General features: G+C 46.7%; 1 protein-coding gene across 3 annotated transcripts; it reads left to right on the top strand.

Annotated features, from left to right (window-relative positions):
- The first annotated feature begins 14189 nt into the window (after positions 1 to 14189).
- LOC6604334 lies at positions 14190 to 17101 on the top strand. Of its 3 annotated transcripts, none has more exons than XM_026994182.1 (4): positions 14190 to 14382; positions 14446 to 14699; positions 14884 to 15318; positions 16853 to 17101. In XM_026994182.1, the coding sequence occupies exons 3-4, from the start codon at positions 14952 to 14954 to the stop codon at positions 17026 to 17028; spliced, it is 543 nt and encodes a 180-aa protein (XP_026849983.1). In that variant the 5' UTR covers positions 14190 to 14382; positions 14446 to 14699; positions 14884 to 14951; the 3' UTR covers positions 17029 to 17101. The 3 variants fall into 3 exon arrangements, with proteins under 3 accessions (XP_026849983.1, XP_026849984.1, XP_026849982.1); XM_026994183.1 differs by lacking the exon at positions 16853 to 17101 and having other exon boundaries at positions 14884 to 14990; positions 15027 to 15567; XM_026994181.1 differs by lacking the exon at positions 16853 to 17101 and having other exon boundaries at positions 14884 to 15567.
- The last annotated feature ends 1175 nt before the right edge of the window (positions 17102 to 18276 follow it).

Here is an 18276-nt window from a genome sequence, read left to right as displayed (position 1 = left end):
TTTATCCCCGTCCCCGTTTATCCGTCCGTCCGTCCGTCCGTCCTTCTGTCCGTCTGTCCGTCCCCTTCAGCGCCTAGTGCGCAAAGACTATAAGAGCTAGAGCAACGATGTTTTGGATCCAGACTTCTGCGATATGTCACTGCTACAAGACTATTTCAAACCTTTGCCACACCCCCTTCCGCCCCCGCAAAGGACGAAAATCTGGGGCATCCACAAATCTCAGAGACTATTAACGCTAGAGTAACCATATTTAGTATCCGCACTCCTGTTAGATCTCACTATAAAACGTATATCTCAGAATTTCGCACCACCCCCTTCCGCCCACACAAAGGACGAAAATCTGTTGCATCCACAATATTGCAGATTCGAGAAAACTAAAAACGCCGAATCATAGATAACGACGATATCTATCAGACTGCTGAATCTGGATCAGATCAGATAATTTGTATAGCCAAAAGGAACAAATCAATTTGCACTGGCTACGCAGCGCCCGACGTCACGCTCAGACTGATTTTCTGTCTCTCTCGCACGCACTCTTTGTCGTGTCGTTTAATATTAGCGGCGTCTGCCGGAGGAGAGCCATACTGACTTAGTATCGGGTATAACTGTAGAGTTGCGGTGTCCGCAGCAACTCACAACGTTCCCCCTCGTTTTAACTGCAATCGCTGTCACCCCTTTCCCCTTTCTCGTTTTCATTGTGTCAAATATATGTATAGTTGGGTCGTTGGCCAAGCACGCATACCAATACGCAGCTGCAGCGGTGAATTTTTTCGTCTCGCTTTCGCTCCTCACCGTTGCTTATCGTTGTTCTTTTGTTGGCGCGCTTGATCCAAACCATACGGTGCATACGTATACACAACATCCATTCTTCAGAACTACAGCGGTGAAATTTTTCGTTTTCGCTTGTCACCATTGCTGTTCGTTGCTATTCTTGTGTGGTTTTCGTGTACGCGCCAGCCAAGCGACGCGTCGCTCTACCATAAATTTGTCGGGTATATTGGTTTTTCACCTCGTTTGGGTACAATTACCCATTATTTCATTGAGTGTGTTCGGGCGAAGCCCGAGTGTAAATTTTATACCATTGTTTTATTGCCTATCAATTCACTTTCTTTTCTATTTTGGTCATTATACTAAACTAACGTAACGTAAGCGTAGCTTTATCTATGCTCGCTCAGCAACATGCTCTCATTTAATCATCTATTCTTATCTATGCTCGCTCTTGTTATCTTTTCTTTCCTATGCCGTCGCTAAGCCGTCAGCAGCTGCGCCTGCTCTAGCAGTTACCGCTTGATATAGTTGGAGAACAGACCCTTTTTGTCCCCAATCTATTACTTTGGCTCGAGATCGGCTCGCTTGCCTCATCCAAGTGTGTCACTCTAATACTATTGTAAAAGGCTCTGGCATCTTCGGCCACCCTCAACACACAAAATACCTATAATAAAATTTATAACGTTTTCGGAAATTAATAAATTGTGAAATTATTGAACAATCATAGTCAGCGAAAAAGCTCGTTGTCTCAACATTTGGTGACCCCGACGTGATCGTCAGTAACAATTTGGAAATAAACAATTATAAACAGTGAAAATTATCCGCTAAACATAACTGTTCGAACGCGAAGCGGTTAGTTCCCATTTCGTCGCGCGCTTGCTTACAAGCACTAATACAGCTACGTGCATTAGCGGCTTCGGGATCGCTGCACTTGCGCTTGCATACCAAAAAAAATCAAACGGTTGGTTCTTCGATTCTTCTTTGTGCTTTGCTCGCTGCTGCCTGTCGAAAATGGATGAGTCTAATGACGTGCCGGAAAACAGGGTGTCTTTTTACAAACTAAAGGCACTCTCAATATACAACAAAGCCGTTTCACTTCGAGAGACGATATTGAATGATGAAAACAACCCAATCAGTGAAGATGCGCTAAGTGTTCATTTAAAATTCTTGGAAAAAATATCCGACTCATTTAATGTTACTCATTCTAATTTAGAAGAGCTTGATGTAAGCGAAATTGGCAGCGACTTAAGCAACAATTTTGAGGATTTGGCGATGGAAATTGAAGTTCGTATTCGCTCAGCACTCCGCAGGACTACCCAGAACATGCCGCATCACTCAACGATACGACCCGAGCTCAACGTTACTGCCTCCGGAAATGTACGGTCACGATATCATATTCCTGACATTAAACTTCCCACTTTTCGTGGAGGTTATACTGAGTGGGCAGACTTTTACTCGATGTTTAGCACAGTAATAGATCAGGAGCCCTTTCTATCAAAGATTGAGAAGTTCCAGCACCTGCGCTCATGTTTGGATGGACCTGCCCTGGAGGCTGTTCGCTCTTTGGAAGTATCGGAGAGCAATTATGATATTGCATTGGACATTTTAAACAATCGTTTCAATAATAAACGTTTAATCTTTCAGGCACACGTCGCTGAGATTCTGAGGCATGAGAAGGTTGAAGATGGGTCAACTACAAAGCTACGTACTTTATCGGACAAGCTTCATTCTCACATGAGAGCGCTTAGATCGATGGGTACCATGGAGGAAATAGCTGGATGCATCATCGTTCACTCCACATACAAGTATCTCGACTCTGATACCAGGACCAAATGGGAGGAGCTGTCGCCCCCTAACGTCATACCAACATGGGACCATTTTTCGGCTTTTTTGGAGAGGAGATGTCAAGCCATGGAGACCATGGATCAAGCTATGTTGATTCAAATCCATAGCAGTCAGGTTGGAAAACATAAACGAATCACTCATTCAAAACACAGTCTTGTTGCTACAAATACAATCGTATTGGAATGCGTGTTCTGTGATAATAAAGGGCATAACATTTACAGCTGCACTCGCTTTGGAAACCTTTCGCCATCTTTGCGTCTTAGAGAGGCAAGGAAGCTTAGAGTTTGCTTCAACTGTTTGAAGAAGGGACATCGGAATACCTCCTGCAGTTCAGGCTCTTGTCGCACATGCGGTGAAAAGCATCATACCCTTTTACATATCAACAATCCGCTGCCTACGTCAGTTAACACGGAACCTGCAAACGCTACTACGTCTCCTATTCAGACAGACTTATGCCCAGGCCCCAATCTTTCAAGTTCTCTTGTTGCCGCTTCATCACCATGCTCGCCTCCTGCTCAGAATCTTAGCTCAGACGTAGTGCTTCTAGCCACGACAGTCATTATGATAAAGAGTCGAGTTGGTGATCTTCTTCCTTGTCGGGCTCTTCTGGATTCAGGCTCTCAGATTAATTTAATAACCTCTCGCTTTGCTCAGAGGCTTCAGCTGAAACGAGCCAAAGGGTCGGTATCAGTATCGGGTATCGGCGCTGATTCTGCATTTCACACGGAAGGTTCAGTTAATTTGGTCATTCAATCCAGGACTTCCGATTACTTCACGAGTCTCACAGCTCTCGTTGCTCCACGTATTACAGGAAACCAGCCTGCTTCTTCATTTGATGTATCCAAATGGGAAATGCCATCCAATATCAGCCTTGCTGACCCACACTTTAACAAATCTCAGCGCATCGATGTACTTATTGGAGCCAGCTTATTTTACGACATTTTATGCGTTGGACAGATCAAATTGGAGAGGGGACTTCCTATAATACAAAAAACCCGTCTCGGCTGGGTTGTCACAGGTGGAGGTCAGTACTCCCGCAGCTCAGTGCTCCTAGCTGCCTCTAGTTCGACGGAATTGAGTCAAACGCCTACCGTTGGTTTGGATGAGCTAGTGCGAAGGTTCTGGGAAGTGGAAAACTGCCACGGTCCCGCTACAGAAGCAACAAAGGAGGAAATTGCTTGCGAGGAACATTTCAAAAAACATTGCGGTCGGCTTCCAAGTGGCGAATATTGCGTTCAATTGCCTTTAAAGCTGAGTGACAGTCTTCTTGGAGATTCTTATCAACAAGCCTATCGCAGATTTCTCAATCTAGAGCGCAAGTTGGTTCGCAAACCGCTTCTCAAGGCCCAATACGCCGCATTTATAAAGGAATACGTCGATTTGAATCACATGTCCCCTGTCAAAAGTGACGCACTTAAACAATGCAAATTTTTTCTTCCTCATCACTGCGTCTTAAGAGAAGACAAAACCACCACAAAACTCCGAGTAGTTTTCGACGGATCCGCTTGTACATCTACAGGATATTCCCTCAACGATATATTGATGTCAGGCCCAACAATTCAGCCAAAGTTAGTTACGACTCTTCTTCGATTTCGTACCTTTCGTATAGCATTGACTGGTGACATTTGTAAAATGTATAGATGCGTCCGTGTCTCGCCCCAAGATAGTTTTCTGCAGTGCATACTGTGGCGTGACTCACCCCTCGAGGAGCTAAGGACATTCAAGCTGGATACCGTGACCTATGGAACGAAACCAGCAGCATTTCTGGCCGTCCGTTCTATGCACCAACTAGCGGCAGACGAGAGTTCGTCATATCCAATTGGCTCTGAAGTTGTGCTGCGGGACTTTTACGTGGATGATTTGCTAACGGGGGGAGATACTACAAATGAGGTGCTGGAAATAATTCGCCAGGTGTCAGGACTATTAGCCAAAGGAAATTTCAAGATCAGAAAATGGTGTTCCAACGATACATATGTACTCGATCAAACACCCCATGAAGATAGGGAAACATTTGTTAAATTTACTGATGGCAGCGATGTAACCAAGACGCTAGGTTTAGCATGGAATCCCACTTCGGATGAGCTATTATTTTCATTCTGTCCCAATCAAGTCCCTTCGAAACCAACTAAGCGAGTTGTATTGTCAACTATTGCACGATTTTATGATCCACTCGGACTTATAGGGCCAGTTATTACTAAAGCAAAAATATTTCTACAGCAGCTGTGGAAAGAAAAGCTTCATTGGGATGAAAGTTTGCCAGTCTCCTTACGCACAACTTGGATCAACTTTATTCAGCAGTTTGACTCTATGCAACAAATTTCTTTCCCGCGCCTATCTTTCCTTCGAAGCAGCAACCTTGAAATGCATGGATTTTGTGATGCCAGCATGAGTGCTTATGGAGCTTGCATCTACGCTGTTTCGCAAGGCGACAATGGAGTCAAGGCAAATCTTCTATCTTCCAGATCTCGTGTAGCGCCACTGAAGACTATCACAATACCCAAGTTGGAATTATGTGGTGCAGCGCTACTCGCTCAGCTTATGCATGAAGTGTCTTTGATGAACTTCAAGTGCTCTTATTATTGCTGGTGTGACTCCACAGTCGTTTTGGCTTGGATCAAGAATCAACCATCCAACTTCAATGTATTTGTCGCTAATAGACTTTCTGTTATTCAGGAACTCACATCTGGAATGTCTTGGCTGCACGTGCCAACTGATCTAAACCCTGCCGATATGCTTTCTCGAGGATCATTACCAGCTGAGCTCATCAATTCTCATCTTTGGAAGTATGGACCTACATACTTGACAGCCAGTAAGGATCAATGGCCAAGTACACCTGCTCTTCCAGAGCCGGTTTTGGAGGCACGAAAAACCATACTAATTACAAACTGCGCGTCAAGATATTTGGTGGAAGAATCAAAGTTTGTAAATTCCTTCCCCAAAATGCAACGAATTTTTGCGTATGTATGCAAATTCATTCATCGACGAAAGTCTGGAATAACTGTGGAGGACTTGCGTTTGGGAACCGAACTGCTTATTCGTCTTACTCAACAATCTCGTCTATCCACTGAAATAAGAGCCCTGGAAACGCGAAAGGACATCAAGGCTTCAAGCTCGATCGCCTCTCTTTCGCCATTTTTAGATGATTGCGGTTTGCTTCGAGTTGGAGGGCGTCTTAAAAACTCTACCTTGGACTTTGAAGCACGGCATCCCATAATATTGCCCAAGAATCATTCCATCACTTCTGCTCTGATACGGCACTTACACGAAAAGCACCTTCACGCTGGACCCCAGTCGCTATTAGCCATCATTCGTCAAACGTACTGGCCAATCGGTGGCCGAAAGACCGTAGCACACGTAATCCAAAAGTGTGTCAGATGCTTTAGAGTGAAGCCTCGAACTCTCGAGCAAATAATGGCAGATCTTCCGGTGGACAGAGTCAGCGAATCTCGTGCATTTTTAGTTACCGGCGTGGACTATTGCGGTCCGTTCCTGTATAAATCAGAAGTTCGAAACCGGCCCCCACTAAAGTGCTACATGAGCATTTTTATATGCTTCTCCACCAAGGCGGTTCACATCGAGCTTGTGAAGGATCTTACAACATCTGCGTTCCTCTCTGCTCTTCGCCGTTTCATTTGCACCCGTGGAAGACCGATTCGTATTTGGTCAGATAATGCCACAAATTTTGTTGGAGCGCGGAACGAACTGGCGGAACTTAAGTCGCTATTCCTAAGCGACAGTCATCAAGAAGCCGTGCATCAAGCTTGTCTCAACGATTGCATCGATTGGCGTTTCATTCCTCCTAGATCGCCACATTTTGGAGGATTGTGGGAGGCGTCAGTCAAGCTTGCTAAGCATCATCTTCGACGTGCCCTCGGATCCTCGCTTCTTGGATTTGATGAGCTGCGCACTCTCGCGTGCAATATCTGTGCAATCATTAATTCAAGGCCATTGTTTCCTCTTTCAGAGAACCCTGCAGATCTCGATGTACTCACGCCCAGCCATTTTCTAGTTGGCGCCCCTATCACAACCTTCTTGGAGCCTGACTTGGTTCATTTAAACGTCGATCGCTTGGACCGTTGGCAGAAGGTCACACAGCTTCAGCAAATCTTTTGGTCTCGCTGGCGCCAATCGTATTTAACCAGTCTTCAAGAAAGAACGAAGTGGCGCACCCGGAATCCTGAGCTTCACGTCAATGATGTCGTTCTTGTTAAGGACGAGAACTTCCCTCCTCTGAAGTGGCCTCTAGCGAGAATCCTCGAGCTCATCCCAGGAGCTGATGGCGTATCTCGAGTCGCCTTGATCAGGATGGCTACAGGTGTTAGCCGAAGAGCACTTGCAAAACTATGTCTATTGCCTCTACGAGATGAGGTGAAAGGCATGGATCCTTCCACGGGGGGAGTATGTTCGGGCGAAGCCCGAGTGTAAATTTTATACCATTGTTTTATTGCCTATCAATTCACTTTCTTTTCTATTTTGGTCATTATACTAAACTAACGTAACGTAAGCGTAGCTTTATCTATGCTCGCTCAGCAACATGCTCTCATTTAATCATCTATTCTTATCTATGCTCGCTCTTGTTATCTTTTCTTTCCTATGCCGTCGCTAAGCCGTCAGCAGCTGCGCCTGCTCTAGCAGTTACCGCTTGATATAGTTGGAAAACAGACCCTTTTTGTCCCCAATCTATTACTTTGGCTCGAGATCGGCTCGCTTGCCTCATCCAAGTGTGTCACTCTAATACTATTGTAAAAGGCTCTGGCATCTTCGGCCACCCTCAACACACAAAATACCTATAATAAAATTTATAACGTTTTCGGAAATTAATAAATTGTGAAATTATTGAACAATCATAGTCAGCGAAAAAGCTCGTTGTCTCAACAGAGTGCTTCGGCATTAAATACGATTATTAGAAACGATCTTTCGCCTTCAGTTGCTTGTATTGAGAATCAATATGACCTCAAAAGCAAACAATATCGCCCTTGAAGAGCGCAGTTGCCGTGTCAAAGGCATTCGTTTATTAGCGGACCGTTTAGAAGCGGGTGATATTCCGCTGGTATTGACGGAGCTCGAGTGCAGACTCGAAACGCTGATGCGTAGCATTGACACGGCACGCGAACTTCAAGAGAAGATTGAAGATATAGACATTGACGATGAATTTGGAGTCGAGTTGGAAGAACTCTCAATTGTCACAAAGGCAAAATTAATGTCTCTCATTTGCGCATTGAAGACAGCTGATGAGACAATACCGGCAGTATCAGCTTATGGTGGCCCAACTCGTGCTCGCCTTCCGAAGTTAGCTCTGCCGCAGTTCAGCGGCAACTTTTCGGACTTTAAAAACTTCATAGGTTTATTTGAGACTCTAGTTCACAATGACCAAAGCATTCCAATTATCGAAAGGTTCAACCATTTGCTTTCGTGTCTCTCCGGTGAAGCGTTGGGAACAGTTCGGGCTTTCCAAGTAACCGAGACCAACTACGAGAAAGCAATGGCTAGCTTAAAACGGGTCTACGATAATGATTGTCTGATCGTTAAAAATCACATTGATGCCCTATTTAGTCTTCCCAAAATGACCCAGCAATCAGCATCGTCCTTAAGGAACCTCATCCATATATGGTTCGTTGTTGTCGATAGGCGATGATAAAAAGATCTCGAATGCGATGATTATTCATCTCGTCTTGAGCAGAGTCGATCCGGTGACCAAAGAGAAATGGGAAGAACAGCTCGATAATAACAAACTGCCACTTTGGACGGACTGTGAAAAGTTGCTTAATCGCAGACATCAGCATCTTTCGGCCGAAAATTCGTACAAACTAAAGCAGGAGCAGAAAGCTGTGCCAAGCAAGCCGCATAATCGGAGCTCATTCGCGTGTTCCACCTCGAATACCAAAAACCAACAATGCAGCTACTGCAATGCGAAAGGCCATTTGTTGACAGATTGCAGTCCATTTGGTCGGCTGGCAGTAATGCAAAGGTTCGAATTCGCAAAAACTGCATCCTTGTGCATCAATTGTCTGCAGCCAGGCCACTCTGTAGTACGATGCAAGGCTAAGAAGTGTCGAGTGTGTGGCTGCTCACACCATACCTGGCGAATAAAAGTCTGGCGTTACCATCACCCCCAGAGAATTCTTCTCCTCCTCCCAATCAGAATCAACCTTCCACTTCGCATGCTCTCCATGCGACAGCTATGGATAGAGTTATTCTGACTACGTCGATCGTAAGCGTCCGAACAAATAATGGTGAACATGTTTTGGCGCGAGCTCTGCTTGACTCGGGGTCTCAAACCAATTTTATAACTGAGGTCTTAGCACAGCGCTTACAGATCCGTAGGGAGGAGTCGTGTATCAACTTGCTTGGTATTGGGGAAACCAATTCACAAGTCAAGAAAAAGATACACACGGTGGTGAAGTCGCGAATTACTGGTAGTGAGTTTTCGGTTGATTCTGGATTTTAAGGTCCATTTCGGGGTATCACCCTGATCAAACACTTAAAGTGAGTGACTAGAAAATCCCGAAGAACTTACCACTTGCAGACCCATATTTCTTCAAGCCACAGAAGATAGATATGTTGATAGGTGCAGAAACATTTTTCGAACTTTTATCTGTTGGTCAGATTGGACAAGGTCCTGACTATCCAACTCTGCAGAAAACGCTTCTCGGCTGGATTGTGTCGGGCAGATACACTCCAAAGGTGACTGCCCCCCAAGAATCTAGGAATTGTTTGAGTTGTCGAGAAGAGTCAGTGATCCACGTCGACAATACATTACAAAAGTTTTGGTCACTGGAAGAATTGCCGTCTTCTAAAAAGTCTTTATCTCCTGAACACAAGTTATGTGAAAAGCATTATAGAAGGACTACTCAGGTCGTGCCTTCAGGTCGGTTTGAAGTAAGACTGCCGTTCAAATCAGATCCCAGTATCTTAGGCAACTCCTTTGACGGCGGTTTTTATCGCTTGAAAAAAGATTGTCTCGTGACCCCGAGTTGCAGAAAATGTACTTGGAGTTCATGGAAGAGTACCTCTCCTTGGGTCACATGTCTACCACAGACAACACAATGCCCAAAACTCCACATTATTTCATTCCACATCAGTTTGTGTTGAGGCCCCGAAGCACGTCCACCAAGCTCCGCGTCGTTTTCGATGCGTCTTGTAAAACGACCTCTCAGGTGGCCTTGAACGACATATTGATGGTCGGTCCTACGATACAGGATGAGCTGTATTCGACATTGCTCCGATTCAGACTACACAGGTACGCCTTGACAGCCGATGTCAAGAAGATGTATCGCCAAGTCTGGGTCGCTGATACGGATAGACAATTCCAGCTCATAGTGTGGAGAAGAGACCCGTCTGAGTCCTTGAGAATATACCAGCTCAACACCGTAACATATGAGACTGGACCAGCCCCATTTTTGGCTATTCGGTGTTTGAAGAGGTTGAGTGAGTCTGCAAAACTCTCATTCCCCAAAGCTGCTGAAGTTATTGACTCCGACTTCTATGTCGATGACATGTTGACTGGTGCTGGTTGCGTAGAGGAGTTAAAGACAATTAAGTCTGATGTTTCTCAGGTTCTTCAAACCGCTGGGTTTGAATTGACTAAATGGTTTTCGAACTCACCTGAGGTCACCCCATCCGAGAGCACAGTTAAACCGATAACGATCTCGGACTCAGAGTCAACTAAGGCGTTAGGAATATCGTGGCTGCCACACGAAGACGTCTTTAAGTTCCAAATTGACACGTCAGTTATGGGTCTCCGAGCGACAAAACGGAGCATATTATCGGTGACATCAAAGCTGTTTGACCCCCTTGGCTTGTTAAGTCCTTTAGTAATTAAGGGAAAGATCCTACTGCAGGAGCTTTGCCTTAACAAGCTAGAGTGGGATGAGTCAATTCCAATGAACTTGGAAACAGCATGGATCTTATTAAAAGAATCCTTGGGTCAGTTGGAGAAGATTACCATACCTCGATTTGTGCATACTGATCCCATGTCACCGATTCAAGTACATTCCTTTGCCGACGTATCCATGAGAGCTTATGGAGCCTGCGTCTATATCCGTAGAAAGACTGCAGAAGGTTTGGAGGTCTCCTTGTTGACTGCAAAGTCGAAAGTAGCGCCACTCAAGACGAAAACGCTGATGGAAATACAGATGGATACAGATGGAAAGTCGGAAGAAATCGGTCGGACTGACCGTCGCGGCCAAGCCAAATTACTTAGTGGATGTAATCGAGGGATACTCGTCACACCTCAAACTGCTAAGAGTGTTCGTTTTCGTGTTCCGCTTCATCCGAAATTGCAAAGACAAAAGTCTCAACTTTGGAAAAATTCCGTCATCCGTAGAATACGACGAGGCGTTTCTAAAAATAGTCGAAATAACACAGAAAAAAGAGTCTCAAGAAGATATTGAAAGGGTTCGTAAAGGCACCAAGTTAGGCCCCAGTCTTCAGCGTTGTAATCCCTTCATCGATGAAGAGGCTGGGACATGGTGCACTTTTTCGTTGTTGCGAGTTGGGGGGCGACTAGTTAACGCTCCTGTGTCATATAATGCCAAGTTTCCCTTTTTATTGACAAAACGCTCGCAGTTTGTGCAGACATATGTTCGCTATCTGCATCAAACGAATTTTCATGCCGGCCCACGAGCACTCGTGAGTATCCTTAGACAGCGCATTTGGATAGTGAATGCTCAGGCGGTCTGCAGGGCGACAGTTAGGTCGTGTATTCGTTGTTTTAAATGCAAGCCTCTACTCCAGACCCAAATGATGGGCAACTTACCCGCAGACCGGCTCCGTGCTCTCCGCCCATTTTCAGTATGTGGCGTTGATTTTTGTGGCCCAGTCTATACGACTCTGAAAATTCGTGGAAGGCCCCCTTATAAGTCCTACATAGCGTTATTTGTCTGTTTTGCGTCCAAGGCGGTTCACTTAGAAATTGTCTCCGATTTGACGACTAATTCCTTCTTGTTGGCATTCCAAAGGTTCGTCGGTCGTCGAGGATGTCCGCAACGCGTGAACTGCGACAACGCGACAAATTTCGTCGGAGCAAGTCACCACTTCAGCGAACTGCGGAAGAAAATAAAAGCGGAAGCGGACGCGATACGCGAATTCGCGTCAAGAAGCGGGTGCGAGTTTGCCTTCATACCGCCTCGAGCAACGCACATGGGCGGACTTTGGGAAGCCGGTGTGAAGTCTGCCAAGGGCCTACTCCTACGGGCAGTCGGAAGCGCTCTCCTCACCGCAGAGGAGCTGGAGACCTTGCTGGTCGGGATCGAGGCGGTACTCAACTCGCGCCCGCTAGGACCCCTAAGCCCAGACCCAAGCAACGGAGACGCGCTGACTCCCGGGCACCTGCTGACAGGCGGGCCGCTCATCGCACCCCCAGCACCCAGGACCCCGGACCAGGAGGGTCTGAGCTGCTTAAAGCGATGGCGGCTTGTCTCGTCAGCCAGGCAAATGTTCTGGCAGCGATGGTCCAGGGAGTATGTGCTGGGATTGCAAATAAGATGCAAGTGGCACCAGGAGGAACCAAACATCAAGGAAGGCGACCTCGTAATCGTCGCTCAGGGCAACCTGCCCCCTCAACAGTGGCTCCTCGGAAGGGTGGTCGGAACAACCGCCGGGCAGGACGGAAGGGTCAGAGTGGTCGACCTAAGGACGAGCAGCGGAGCCACGTTCAGGAGGATAATCCACAAGTTGGCGCTTCTGCCACTGGTTTGAAGCCTTCCAGGCCTTCAGCGGGGCCGGTGTAGCGCCATTTGGCGCATAATAATTGTTATTAGGATCGTATTTTATGAAGTCTAGTGTAAGTTAGGCTAGGGAAAAGCGGGAGCGCAATAAAAGCTCGCTCTCTCGCTCTTGGCGAATTCGCCCGGCTTTGCCACCGTAGGTACGATAGGCGAAGAAGAAATTGTTTGAATATATGAAGAGAAGTCGAGAAAAATGTGTGAAAACGAACGCACGCACTCCTTTTTTTTCGTCGTCGTAAAATACAAATTTGCAGTCACCCAAGTTTTTCGGTCTCTTTTATTTAGAAAAACTATTTTAAATTTCCATGGCGCCCCCGGGTGGTCTTGCAAATTAAACGTATTAATTAAAAGTGGATGGCAAAAGTTACAGTTACACAGTGGAGAATAGATCAATAGCCTGTAACGAACCCAAAAGGGTTCGCTACAACGCCTCTCCCAACACCCAATAAAGAACCGGCTACTAAATTACAACACCTCGCCCAAAGTGATTTACTACGCGAACACCCCCCCTCCACACATAGCCACGGATTGACTGGCGCCGTCTTCGTAACGCTGACCCAACACCAGGTCACGATGACTTCCACCACTCCAGACCAAGCAACCGGCCAAGCGCAGTCTTCCGGGTTCATCGGCTACAAAACGATGACACCGCGGAAGCCTACGACAAGCACCCAACGGCAAACCCGCCAGCTCGCCAAAAACGCGAAGAGACAGAACCAGGTCAACCCACGATCGCCAAAACGGCGAAGTGCACCCCGACGCGGAAGTGCACTTTTGAACCCGCTGACCCGCCCCAAAAATGCAGCCAATGCAAATTGATTTGTTCCTTTTGGCTACAAAAATTATCTGATCTGATCCAGATTCAGTAATCTGATAGATATGGGCATTATCTATGATTCTGCGTTTTTAGTTTTCTCAAATCTGCAATATTGTGGATGCAACAGATTTTCGTCCTTTGTGGGGGGGGGGGGGGGGGGGGAAGGGGGTGGGGCGAAATTTTGAGATATACGTTTTATAGTGAGATCTAACAGGAGTGCGGATACTAAATTTGGTTACTCTAGCTTTAATAGTCTCTGAGATTTGTGAATATCCCTAGATTTGCATCCTTTGCGGGGGCGGAAGGGGGTGTGGCGAAATTTTGAAACAAACTCGTCTCGGTCCGATATATTAGGAGTGTGGATACCAAATTTGGTTGCTCTAGCTTTTATAGTCTCTGAGATCTAGGCGCTAATGATTTACTCTAAGCAAAGCCGCCTATGCTACGTGTGTGTTAGAGAGAGACAGGGCGAGAAAAAATGAAATTGTTTTCTTGATGCTGGCTATAATAATAATACGATCCAATTCAGATTCTGCAGTCTAAAAGATATCGTCATTCTCTACGATTCTGCGTTTTTGGTTTTCTCGTATCTTTAAAATTGTGGATGCCACAGATTTTCGCCCTTTGTGGGAGCGGAAGTGGGCGGGGCAAAGTTTTGAAATATTTTTGTAGCAGTGACATATCACAGAAGTCTGGATCCAAAACATCGTTGCTCTAGCTCTTATAGTCTTTGAGCATTAGGCGCTGAAGGGGACGGACAGACGGACAGACGGACTGACGGACAGACAGACATGGCTCAATCGACTCGGCTATTGATGCTGATCAAGAATATATATACTTTATGGGGTCGGAAACGATTCCTTCTGGACGTTACACACATCCACTTTTACCACAAATCTAATATACCCCAATACTCATTTTGAGTATCGGGTATAAAAATCACATCTCATGGAGAAAAGCAGTCACTGCCTGAAGTGTCAGACGAGATACTCGTTTGGATTACACAATCACACACAATCACAGACGAGCACTACATACTACACACTACACATCTAGTTTAACATTTTACTTCTCCCCCAATTGAAGGGGGCACTTCGTGGCAACCGGCACGTGATCGAGGACCTCACCCTAGACGATGGCAATGCTGTTCCCATCTACAACGATATGATCCAGGGGCGCGATCGTGGGCTGAACGAGAAACTGGATGCTCAAAACGTTTTGAATGTAAATATCTTTAGACTGGCAAAGAAGTAACCTCTAAAGTATCTGCCCCTTGGGGACCTACAGGCCAGCTTGGAGTGGAGGAGAATGCGTTGGTGTTCCGGTTATCCGAAGGCCAGCCTCTGGCGCGGACGTGTTCAACAGCTCGGCGAGCGAGTGTGTGCCTTCCGATTGATTTGTTGCCGCAAATGACCAGACTATTGTGTAGTTTTTTTGGGACTTATTTCTATTCGTTGACTGAGTGACTAAAAATAATGAAAACCTATAAGTGCTAAGCCACACTGTGAGAGGGAGCTGGTTTTCCTCTTTCGTTTCAAAGGGTATCCATACTTTTCCCTTACTTTTTATCACTCCCACATTCTCTTCCCCGCCTGCAATTATTCCCTGATTTTCCCCATCGTTTTCCCCTTAGTTTTCTTCGACTGCCCTTTCTTCTTTCCCCCGGATTCCTTTTTCTTGTATTTCATCCATTTTATTGGTTTAATTTTGGTTTAATTTTTATAGGAACTTCATTTTAAAACCGGAAGTCTGATCACGAATTCGCCAACGAGCTCCACTTCAAGCTAAAGTCGATGGTGCACTTCGAGCGGGATATTGGCGACAGTTCCAACGTGTCCGCCAAACAACAAAAGCGTGATCGTTACGAAGAAGCTGGAGACGAGCAGCACATTGGGACAACTGTCATCGTCAAGGGCGGTCGTAAGCAAGGGCGTGGTCGCAACTATGGTGGTGGAGACGCAAAGTGCAACTCGGTGGGACAATTCGAGCAGGACATTGGTCCCACTTCCATGATTAAGGACGGCTATAAGCAAGGAAACGATCGTAAAGTAGACGCTGGAGACGGCAAGCAAAACTCCATGGAGCAAATCAAGCAGCCAATTAAGAAGACAGCCATGGTCAAGGCCGGCCACAAGCAACGTCGTGCTCGTAACGATGGAGGTGGTGATGGACAATTCAACTCCGTGGAGCAATTAGAGCAGCACAGTGGTCCCATTGTCATGATCAAGGACGGTCAAAAACAAGAGCAAGATCGTAATGATGGTGGGGGAGACGGCAAGCGTTACAAGCAGGCAAAACAGCTACGCCGTGCTAAGATGCCAGACAGTATCGATTAACATGTTTGTTTGCCATGTAATGTTTGTCCGTTTTTTGTTTCATATTTTATAAAGCAAACACAAATTAATGGGAGTACCAAGATTACCCTGCAGCTAAGGCATCTAAAAATTCTCACCTCGATTGCCGCAGAGCGCCGTTGCTGTATCCTTTACCCCTTCCCCATGGAAATAATGACGCCCTTCATGGACGGGGGTGGTGGCGGTCGAGCCCGCGGGGGTACTGGTGATCCCGGCGGCAAGAGGCGGGAGAGTATCCTGACCAATTTTTTCTTCGGAAGCAAATCCGAAGCCGATTCGAATGTCAATTCACCAGCGGTGCCAAAGGCAGATGTCGCACCCAAAGAGGCGGAATTATGACCGAATCCGAAACATTCAAACGACACAGAAAGATACTACTGTGTCGTATAATATTTTTGTTCAGTCACTGCCTGAAGTGTCAGACGAGATACTCGTTTGGATTTCACAATCACACACAATCACAGACGAGCACTACATACTACACACTACACATCTAGTTTAACATTTTACTTCTCCCCCAATCAAAGGGGGCACTTCGTGGCAACCGGCACGTGATCGAGGACCTCACCCTAGACGATGGCAATGCTGTTCCCATCTACAACGATATGATCCAGGGGCGCGATCGTGGGCTGAACGAGAAACTGGATGCTCAAAACGTTTTGAATGTAAATATCTTTAGACTGGCAAAGAAGTAACCTCTAAAGTATCTGCCCCTTGGGGACCTACAGGCCAGCTTGGAGTGGAGGAGAATGCGTTGGTGTTCCGGTTATCCGCAGGCCAGCCTCTGGCGCGGACGTGTTCAACAGCTCGGCGAGCGACTGATTTGCTGCCGCAAATGACCAGACTATTGTGTAGTTTTTTTGGGACTTATTTCTATTCGTTGACTGAGTGACTAAAAATAATGAAAACCTATAATAAGTGCTAAGCGACACTGTGAGAGGGAGCTGGTTTTCTTCTTTCGTTTCAAAGGGTATCCATACTTTTCCCTTACTTTTTCTCACTCCCAGTTTTCTTCGACTGCCCTTTCTTCTTTCCCCCGGATTCCTTTTTCTTGTATTTCATCCATTTTATTGGTTTAATTTTGGTTTAATTTTTATAGGAACCGGAAGTCTGATCACGACTTCGCCAACGAGCTCCACTTCAAGCTAAAGTCGATGGTGCACTTCGAGCGGGATATTGGCGACAGTTCCAACGTGTCCGCCAAACAACAAAAGCGTGATCGTTACGAAGAAGCTGGAGACGAGCAGCACATTGGGACAACTGTCATGGTCAAGGGCGGTCGTAAGCAAGGGCGTGGTCGCAACTATGGTGGTGGAGACGGAAAGTGCAACTCGGTGGAGGTGGTGATGGACACTTCAACTCCGTGGAGCAATTAGAGCAGCACATTGGTCCCACTGTCATGATCAAGGACGGTCAAAAACAAGAGCAAGATCGTAATGATGGTGGGGGAGACGGCAAGCGTTACAAGCAGGCAAAACAGCTACGCCGTGCTAAGATGCCAGACAGTATCGATTAACATGTTTGTTTGCCATGTAATGTTTGTCCGTTTTTTGTTTCATATTTTATAAAGCAAACACAAATTAATGGGAGTACCAAGATCACCCTGCAGCTAAGGCATCTACAAATTCTCACCTCGATTGCCGCAGAGCGCCGTTGCTGTATCCTTTACCCCTTCCCCATGGAAATAATGACGCCCTTCATGGACGGGGCGGGGGTGGTGGCGGTCGAGCCCGAGGGGGTACTGGTGATCCCGGCGGCAAGAGGCGGGAGAGTATCCTGACCAATTTTTTCTTCGGAAGCAAATCCGAAGCCGATTCGAATGTCAATTCAACAGCGGTGCCAACGGCAGATGTCGCACCCAAAGAGGCGGAATTATGACCGAATCCGAAACATTCGAACGACACAGAACCGTTGGCCAACCTGGCGTTTATCGTCGATAATCAGGCCCTGGGCCTGGGCCGGCAGATTTATTGTAGAAAAAATACCAAATGTACTAGACACACTCATAAGAATACTAGATTGATACTAGAAAAATCACATAAAATATAGCCTACTATGTCGTATATTTTTGTTTTTATCCTACTATGTACTCGAAAACATCTCATGGAGAACAGCAGTCACTGCAGGGACCGCAAACAAGCGGTGAGCGAACCGTTCAAGGACTTCGTCATCGAGCTCCGGTTGCTCATGCACCACGCCGGGTACGACGAAGCCAAAGAACTTACCCGGATCTATGACAACACCCTCCCGGCGTACCAGCTGTACGTGCGAAGGCACGAACTGAGAAGTCTGACGCAACTGACAATGTTGGCCACAGAATTCGAGAGTATCCAGGAGCGGATCATACCAGCGACCCTCATCCCCCCTCGACAACCACCTAGGTACACACGGCCAGCGGCACAACAAGTGCATAACGGAAACGGGGCGAATCGGACCCAATTCCGAAAGACCCACTGGAACACCTCGGAACCCGCAAGGAAGCCGCACCAAGCCGGCGCTACAGCACAGGAAGCGGCACATCGAATGATCACCACCCCATCGCCAACCCGCACTCAGCCTGTCGACGCTGCGGAGAAGCGGGACATGTATCTCGCGGCTGTACCAACCCATCGATCCTCTTCTGTTGGGAATGCGGCAAGCGCGGAACACGCACCGTGGGCTGTTGCCGCCGGGACCCGTCGGGAAACGACTCGCGTCCCCAGCTGACACGGGAACAGCCGGGCTCGACGCTCCCTCAGAAAACCAACTAAGAAACCCGCTACAA

Source organism: Drosophila persimilis, unplaced genomic scaffold, assembly GCF_003286085.1.
Source record: "Drosophila persimilis strain 14011-0111.01,24,50 unplaced genomic scaffold, DperRS2 tig00001333-arrow-arrow-pilon, whole genome shotgun sequence".
NCBI classification, from domain to species: Eukaryota; Metazoa; Arthropoda; class Insecta; order Diptera; family Drosophilidae; genus Drosophila; species Drosophila persimilis.
The sequence above is the reverse complement of the archived record's forward strand: the minus strand, read 5'-3'. Positions and strand labels throughout refer to the sequence as shown.

Bases quoted from the DNA above. Each gene is read 5' to 3' on its own strand.
- LOC6604334 (XM_026994182.1), top strand. From the start codon at position 14,952: ATGGTGCACTTCGAGCGGGATATTGGCGACAGTTCCAACGTGTCCGCC. The intron at 15,319-16,852 runs GTGGTGATGGAC...AACTCGGTGGAG, and splicing joins TCGTGCTCGTAACGATGGAG to GTGGTGATGGACACTTCAAC.